The sequence below is a fragment of the Motacilla alba genome, chromosome 7 (genome assembly GCF_015832195.1).
Source record: "Motacilla alba alba isolate MOTALB_02 chromosome 7, Motacilla_alba_V1.0_pri, whole genome shotgun sequence".
Taxonomy (NCBI): domain Eukaryota; kingdom Metazoa; phylum Chordata; class Aves; order Passeriformes; family Motacillidae; genus Motacilla; species Motacilla alba.
In genome coordinates, this window is record NC_052022.1 from 19,671,389 (window position 1) to 19,680,409 (window position 9,021).

The window sequence follows — 9,021 nt, forward strand, 5'->3', positions numbered from 1 at the left end:
CCATCTGTAGTAGACATTGTTCATTCCAAATGCAACTTTGTACTTTCTGATAGATTCATTTTAACTTAAAATACATAGCAAGTGTTTGTCATTCATTCTGGTTGGTATGTTTTCAAAAATTACTTTCTAAAAAAATCTTGTATTAGAATTAAAATTCTGGAACAAGATGTGAAGTGATTCTACTTTTAAAGTAAACTTTTTTTATACTCACAGAGAAAATGAGAAATGCAAACGTTATACAATGGCTTTCATAAAACACTCAGTTTAGAACATATGTAATTCAAGTAGCAATTCACATTTCACTCTTTAGTTAAATGCAGTCCCTTTCTGTAAAATTATACATTTGTTTTTAAATTTCTAAAGCATTGTGTATCTTTTTAGGTCAAAATTCACATGTTGATCAAAAGGAAATATTCTTCATTGCTGTTACTATAAACATTTTCTCCTTTGTATAACCAGTTCTTTTTGGATTTCTCTTCTTCTCATTTGCAGAATACATCCAGTGGAGAAAAATCTTGGGAAGTATTGCTGGGTCATGTGATTAGTGAACTGTCCAAGGGGAAGATATATGAAGAAGAAGAGACTGAAGAATTACCAGTGGTACTTGCAAATTTCTGGAAATTTTTTCCAGCATATCCCCTTGAAGTTTTTTTGCCTCGTTGTTATAATGATTTTTCTCCGATCTTGCTAAAGACTTGCAGTACAGCTCTTTATTTTCTAGATCAAAGCATGTCCCTTCGGGACAGTTTGCCTCTGTAAATGTCTCTACCTCTTTTAATATCAGATGTGGTCAGTGCCACATTGAGAAAGTTATTGACAAATACTTCTTATAATTACAGGTTTTAATTGAATGTATGGGTTCTAATCATAAGTACAAAAGACCTTTCAGAAACTTGAAAAAGCTAATATTTAAGTAGAAAACCCATTTGTTGAGGGGGAAGAAAACCTACAGAGGTATTTCAGATTATTAGTGAAATGCTGGCCTTTGGAATCTGTGTTTGATGCAGTCATTTATATAATATGCTTTAAAAAATTCTTGGTTCATACTGGACTTTCTATATGTAGGGGATAATTTACCTGGGACAGAATTTAGTAATAGCTTCCTCCTGTCTAGGTAAATCCGGATTCTGTAGAGTGCTATCTGCAGCAGTTCTGCCTGCCTTTCCTCAGGATCACAAGCCTTCTTCAACACCATCTCTTTGGAGGGGATTTGCCTAGTTGTCAGGTACAGAATGAGAGGGGCACACTCAAATGTTTCTATATAAAGAAAGCTAGAGATGAAAAGCTAGAATTTGAAGGTGTCTTTTTCATGGTATACATTTTATATCCTGAGATTTTTTTAAAATAATACATTATAGCACTGCAGTTTTCCAAAAAATGGCTTTATATTCTTAAACTTGTGCAAAGTCATGCTTATTTAATTAGGTCATAGGTGATTGTCTCATAAAATACCAAGATACTTTTAAAACTTGTCCAGCATTTGCAGAGATGGTGTAATCCCACACACAATGGAATTCAGTACTGATTTTCTTAATGCCTCTTAATACTTCATTCTCAGAGACATTGCATCAGCAGTCAATTATGTTTAAGTTCCATGACTAATTTAAGTAGAGTTTACTGCAGGTCAGCTCCTTCTTTTCCTTGCCTCAACATCATCTCCTTTGTAAAACAGCAGTTAGCTAGTTTGGGGTGCTAAACAGAAAAAAATTATTGTGGAGTTTGGGGCTTTTTTGTTTTGTATCTGTTTTTTGGATATGTGGTTTTTGTGGGGGAGTTGTTTGGTTTTTTTTGTTGAGTGGTTTTTTTGGGAGTTTTGTTGTGGATTTGTGTTTTGTTTGTGGGGTTTGGTTTGGATTGAGGTTTTAAATTTGGTTGGTTGGTTGGTTTTGGGGTTTTTTATGATAATTCTTTTGTTTCAAGAGTCCAGTTTGAAGTTATCTGGTGAAATTGAACCTTCCTGTGTCACTAAGCATGACTATTTGCATCTTAGTACTAGAATACTTTTTAATTGAAATAGATATATTTTTAATAAACTATATAAAATTAAGAGTCCAGGTATTAATCTAAACCTCTCTGATTTCATGTCTAAAAAGGAAGATGAAGAATTCACCGTTCTTGCAAGCTGCCTGGGTCTATTACCATCTTTTCAGCCAGCTCATCAGTTCACCAGTGCCTCTTGTCTCGATTGGCCAGTGCCAGCATTTGACATGATATCACAGTGGTGCTCAGAACTGGCTTCATTTGCAGGTAGACATCCAGATCAAGTAAAGGTATGTAGCAGAGTTATTTTTTCCAAATAGTCATGATATGGAAGCAGCTATTTATTGCCTGATGCAGTATGCACATACACTGTTGCTTTGGCTAAGGATCACAGAATGTAACTTGTGAGAGATAAATTGTAATGGGAAATACTGCTAAGTGGGTGTGGGTTAAATCGGCTAAAAACAGGAATACGAAGACCTGTGTGGTTTTTATGATTGCTGGAGACAGAATATAGAAACACTCCCCTTAGATGATACTAAGTGTGTGCCTGTATTCTGTACCTGTAGCCAGTAAAGGGCAGCTAATAGAAACTTGAAGAAAATAGGTATCAGAACTTTTCCTTGCCTGTTTTAAATTACTGTAAAACATTGCATCTTCAGTTGCAAAACTGAAAAAGATGAAAAGGTTAAAATCTGTTTAAGAGTTACTGATGAAAGATGGTACATTTTCTCTGAAGGTCAAAGAAATAATACCAGGACTTGAGTTAGTACAACTGAAATAATCAGTTGTGAAATGGAAATGTTTCAACATGAGTGCATTGTTTTGATGACAAAGCTGCATCTCAACAATTCAAGTCCCCCTCTGTGGTGTCAGGGGGAAGTCAGATGCATTCCGCACTCTGCAACACGATTGTTCCTGTGAAAATTTGAATACCCAGATTAATCTCAAAATACAGTTCCAGCTATTCTGTTAGATACTATAGATTGCAGTGAAATTGATAGCATTCTTCCCATGATTGGAAAGTAACCAGGTACAAATGCAGTATTTCTTTCTCTTTTTTTCTTTTTTGCAATTTAGGTTTCAAGGTCATGCACGCTCAAAAAAATTTTTGGACCTTGCAAAAAAGATCCCTTCTGACCACTATGCTCATCAGTTATAAACACAGAAAAAAAATTACTATGTTGAAGGAAAACATATTTCTCTTTAACACCCCCCCCCCATCCCCCAACAACATAAAATTGAACAGTGTTTTTAAGAGCAAATGAGAAGAGTTAGGCTTTTCAAAGCAGTATTTAAGACAGGTAGGGCCTGTCTTATCAAAAATTGTGAGTTCTGGTAACTTCTTAATGGCGTGTGTCCAATACAGTTTTGAAAAATGGGCAGATGTCTTCAAATATCATTTACAGAGATTAACTTCAGTTCTGTTTTTGAAAATGTTGAGTCTAAATTTTAGCTGGGAGACAGCTTTCATAGTCAGTGCCAGAGTTCGGGACTAACACCTTGATACTGCCAAACTTAGTGCAGGGCGTGAGAGTCTTTCCAGTAGGTGACTCTTAATCTTCTTGTTTTAGCTATGAAGGTTTTTGCACTTAAAATATGTCATATGTAGAAAACATCCTTGGGAAAAGGCTGGTGCCCATTTTGTTCCTGTTGCAGAGGATGAAATATTACTGCAGTTGGGGAGGGTAATTAGCCAGGAGCTGGTGACTATTACAATGTGACATTTGACTTCTAAATTTGTGAAATGCAAAAGAAATTAGATATTTTTAAACTGCATGCTTCTTTTATTTGGTATTCTCCTTTTTTTTAGAAAATATGAATGCTTTAAAAAATTGACTGAACTGATAAATATTCTTACCTTCTTTGTAGGCTTTGCTTATCCAGGAACCTAAGTGGGACTTGCCACGCCTCCTTCAGTTGCCTGAGAATTACAATACCATTTTTCAGTATTATCACAGAAAAACTTGTTCTGTTTGTACCAAGGTTCCTAAAGATCCTGCTGTTTGCTTAGTTTGTGGTACTTTTGTATGCTTGAAAGGACTATGCTGTAAACAACAAAGCTACTGTGAATGTGTACTGGTAAGAGAGAGTTAATTCAAATTCTGTAGTTGATTGTCACACTCATTGATATTTGTTAACTACATTGCTTAGTTTTGATGGTTTCCTTTTCAAAATGTGTTTATATAATCATAGAACAGTTTGAGTTGGAAGGAACCCTTGAAGGGTCACCTAATCTAACCCCCAGTGATACTGTTTAGTGCTTATTTCTGAGGGATAGACCTAGACTGGATTCTGGAGGGCAATTTACTTGCATGGGAACCTATTTTTCCTTTTTGTGAAGGTCTTACAAAGCCACTGTGTGTAATGTTGACACCTGGTTTTGATTCACAGCCAGTTGAAATTTGTTTACATTTGGGTTGTTCGTATATTATTTTAATTTTCCTCTGGTTTGTTTTCTTGCTTTTCAAGTACATAGAAAATCAGCCTGTGGCTGATTTGAGTATTTTCTGATACCCAGCCACCTGCTAGAGATCTGCAGACTGTAACTACTTAGATGCTGATTTAAGGTCTTTGACTTTTTCAGTAGCAAAGTTTTCTAGTCAGCATATATAAGTTCTTTCAGGAGCTTGAGTTGGATGACATCTATTATTGATTTTCATATTGTGATAAAGATTTGCTTTGATAGGTTTTCTCTTTATTTACATTGAACATTTAGGAGAAGACTGGAACTATATGGACTTCACAAAACTTTGAGGGCAGGTTGTTAGAGATATTTACAAATGGGGCATAAAACATCAGAGAGATTTTGGACTGTCTTGAAATTGTTTGAACTCACCTATCTCTCTCACAGTGCTAATATGGTGGAAAAATAATGAGTGGGCAAAATGTGCAATAGAATTTGTAGTTACATTTAAGGTTTCAAGCTTCATGAAAACAGAATGTTATTAAAAAAGGAATTAAAAATCCACATAATTAATTAATTGTTGTTGTAGTTGATGGGATTAAAGCTTCTAGTTGTAGTCAAACCATATAGGAAGGGTACATTTTTATTTGCTAAAATGAACTGATGAATATAGATTGTGCTAGTCACAGAGATGAATGACATATTCAACAAAGCAAGAATTACTTTAAAAAAATTTTATTAGATTTGTAGAGCCATAGACTAGATCTGTGAGCATGGATAGAGAAAGCAAAAGTTAAACAATAAGGCTGTTGTAAAAGAGGTAATACTAAGTTTTTCCTAAATACTTTCTCCTGGTTTTGCCATCTGTGGAAAATATTTGGTAATCCTATACAGTTTGCTATAGAACAAAAAATTCAATATTGTATATAATATTTTTGCTTATATTATACAATTCAGTTTTTTGCATGGTAACAAATATCCTCCCTTGCTGAGCAGGGAAACGTTTTTATATGCAGGTGGTGTTATGGCAGCACAAGAATTCTAGTTTGGATGGAGAATTTTGGGGCTGGCTATCATTTGGCAAACTGTCTCTTACTCAGTAATGTCTGCATGTTATTTGAAGCAAAACAAAGTATTATTTTTAAAATTTCTTCTGTTACCAAGTTGACAGACATTAACAGAATCTTTGCACTCTTGCCTTTCTACACCCATAACATTACAGCATTCTCAAAACTGTGGAGCTGGGACAGGAATATTCCTTTTGATTAACGCATCTGTAATCATCATCATACGAGGCCATCGTTTCTGCCTTTGGGGTTCTGTTTATCTCGATGCACATGGTGAAGAAGACAGAGACCTTAGGTAATGTTCTCATTACAGCTGTGTTTCATTGTTGTCGCCTCTGTGGAGATCAACTTTGTCTTGTAACATGCAGTAACAGATAATAATAGATCTCCACCTTCCTTGTGTGGAAAAATGGAAAATCCCCATTTATTGCAGCTTGGACTGACTTTTATTGCTTGGGTTTTTGAGGATTTTTTGGCCCAGAGGTGGTGTAGTCATGATCATTGAGTTATACCAGGAACCCAGCAGACAGGTTATTATGTTGTCATTCCCAACTAGGGTTAATTCTGTGTTGTGTTGTAAACACTCGTCTCCCAATGTTGTTGTTGGGCCTTTAATCAAACAGTGTAGTTGGATTCCAGTGTAGGCACGGAGCATAACTTCCAAGCTACACGACTGAGAAAACAAGTGATTGTTTCTGGATTCTGCTATCCAGTGTAAGGAAGGGAAGTCCCAGCAGTTGCCCTACCAGAAGCAAAAATGAAAACCCCTCACCAATAAAAATGCATGTTTACCCTGCAAAAAAGTTGTATGAGTATTGTGTTGATTATGAAATGAAGCATCTTTCCATTTACTTGGCATATTAACTATTTATTTTCTTCTTCCTTTTTTTTTCCTCCACAGGCGTGGTAAACCCCTATACATATGCAAGGAAAGATACAAAGTGCTTGAACAGCAGTGGGTGTCTCATACCTTTGATCATATCAATAAAAGATGGGGGCCACACTATAATGGCTTGTAAATCATCGTCATCATCACCTACACACCATGTAACTGCTGTTACCATGAATGAATGCATCCTGACTGACAATAGCTTTAACTGAATGGGAGTTTAGCTCCTTGGCTCGGGGTGGAAGTGGGTATGGGCATAAAAGGGAAATGGAACTTTGTAAACATGTGGAATCTGTGCAAAATGAGCTGTTGTTGCTACAAAAGAATGATACAATAATTGAAATTAAATCCTCAAAATGGTGTGAGCAATCTTATTGCACTCAGTAGTCTATTTTTCTTGTGTTTTTTAAAGTCCATTATTGTTAAGAAGCACAATTTTACTTGGAGTTGTTTAGAGGCTCCAGGGGTAGCTGTCTGGGTTTTATTTTACTTTGCATGGATTTGAGTTTTTAGCAATTTTTGCTGAAATGGTGTATATGTCTATTACATCTACTAAGTATGTTGGATAAAATTTCTTTGCCTTTTTTCTGTTGGCTTGAGGTTTTGACTTGATTGGCATTTGTAATTAGGGCTGTAAAATGACTGTGAGACTGCATGGTAATAATTGGTCTGAAAGGTGAATTTTAAAGAGCATTTCACTTATTGAGGTCTATTGAAATATTTCAGGCATTACTGAAAACTTACACATTCTCAGGAACTTCTTTTTTTTTTCTCCATAAGTAAATGGAATAACTGTAAATTAGGTATCTTACTGCTTTTCATGTAATCCAGAACACACATTCTGTCTTCATTTTTTTTTCCAGGAAGGAGCTTTTCTTTTTTTCATATCATTTGAATAAATTGTTAATGATAACATACAGAAATTGCTGTATATAGGGAATTTGTTTGGTGCCCAACGTAGCAGATCCCAGTTACAAGCGTAACAACCATAAGCCTGCCTATCGTTCCAAACCAGAAGTATGTTTCAGAATGATTGGATTAGGAATGTGCAGGCTATTCTAAAAATGAAACATAATTTTGTATCTTTACTGTCATTTCAGGAGGTTCCTCAATATTGTATTTGTTTAAAGTAATCACTGTTCTTTCTGCTTGGTTTCCTAAAAAGGAAAAATAGAAAAACCAAAATTCAACAGATGTAGCCAAGATGAGTTACCAGTGCATGTGCAGCCTCACTGGATGAATGCCAAAACAATTTATGCTTAGAGGACTAAAAAATTCATGAGAAGAGGCATAACTGGGCTAAAATCCATAGCGTAAGTAGGTAGGAAAGATTATAGTCAAAATACTGGTATGTAATATATTGCTACTATTGTTTTTCACAAGTCTTGACATTTGTGGGCTATTTCATACAGTACTACCAAGCAGTTCCCTGGTAGTTTTGACTTCCACAGCTTGTGTGTAAAATAAACTTTGTATGTGTAAAATAAAGACATCTTATGATAAAGCCACATATACAAAGAAAACAATTCCCCAGTGGAAATCATTATCTAGTGAAAAGTGTGTAGGGGAAATAAAATGACTGTATAGCAATCAAGAACAGACCGAAGGAAAATTAAATACAATGAGTTTTTCTGGATACCTACAATTTGAAAAACCCTACAATAAAGGATACTGGTTTTTATACATACATATAAATATATATATATATATTTCAAAAGTATTACACTACTTCCTATAAGATTAGAATTACTCTGTTTCACTGACTAAATGGCTGTGTCTTTTCCAAAATATTACTTTTTTGATACTGTATTATACGTTCTGCCTGTGATATTTTTGCATTGCTCATTAAGAATATCAGGCCATTTTGTAAGTGTGGTTAAAGAGCAAAAAGATTCTTTACATTGCCAGCATAACATTATTACAGGGCTCATGAACTTGAGTGATCTGTAGTTTGAAGCTCCAATGCTTTATTTACAAGAGATAATGTGTCCAGAATTTGATTACTGTGTTTTATTTAAAACAGAATGTTCTCTGATTGTGCATATGGATGTGAAGTAAAACTATTAGCCTTAACTTTAACATTTGGGTATTTCATAGTGGTTATTATAATACTGGTGAATTAGTCACCAGTCAATTTAAAAACAACAAAAAATTACTTGGTTGAAAAATTGTACTTGAATATCCTTGCATGCTGCTAAACAAGGATTTTTATTTCCCCCATAACTTTTTAAATCCTACTTTATTAAGCTAACCTTGAAAAATAACAGGTCCAAACTAGAGTGGTGTGTGTGTGTGTATTACTCAAATGTTCTGGTGTGATATCCTGTATGAATGATCATTTAAGTACAGTACATTACTGTAGACTAAATTAATCTTTATAACACATCAGAAGAGTACAAAACTAGGAATACAATAATTGGCATTGTAAGATATGTTAATAAAAGTCTACTGTCAATCTGTGTGTTCATGACATTTTTTCTCTCTGCCCCAGTAATCCAGAATGACACTGAATTCCACCCAATAGCCAGGCTGTTATTTAAATGTTAAAACCTTATGCATGCAAAGTACTTTGCATAGAGAGTAAACCTAGTATGTATTTTAATTTATTGCTTACAGTCATGTATTTTGCAATAGTAATTTGGATTATTTTACTCATAACTATAGCACTTAAAGTAGTG

General features: G+C 34.8%; 1 protein-coding gene across 4 annotated transcripts in view; it reads left to right on the top strand.

Annotated features, from left to right (window-relative positions):
• The window catches only part of UBR3 (ubiquitin protein ligase E3 component n-recognin 3), a 104,135-nt gene extending 95,337 nt beyond the window's left edge, over positions 1–8,798 (top strand). For all 4 annotated transcript variants that reach the window (XM_038141793.1, XM_038141794.1, XM_038141795.1 and 1 more), the window contains 6 exons: positions 493–600; positions 1,115–1,225; positions 2,094–2,270; positions 3,853–4,062; positions 5,610–5,749; positions 6,356–8,798. In XM_038141793.1, the coding sequence (XP_037997721.1) occupies positions 493–600; positions 1,115–1,225; positions 2,094–2,270; positions 3,853–4,062; positions 5,610–5,749; positions 6,356–6,473 (864 nt within the window). In that variant the 3' untranslated portion in view covers positions 6,474–8,798. The remainder of the gene's footprint in view (positions 1–492; positions 601–1,114; positions 1,226–2,093; positions 2,271–3,852; positions 4,063–5,609; positions 5,750–6,355) is intronic.
• The last annotated feature ends 223 nt before the right edge of the window (positions 8,799–9,021 follow it).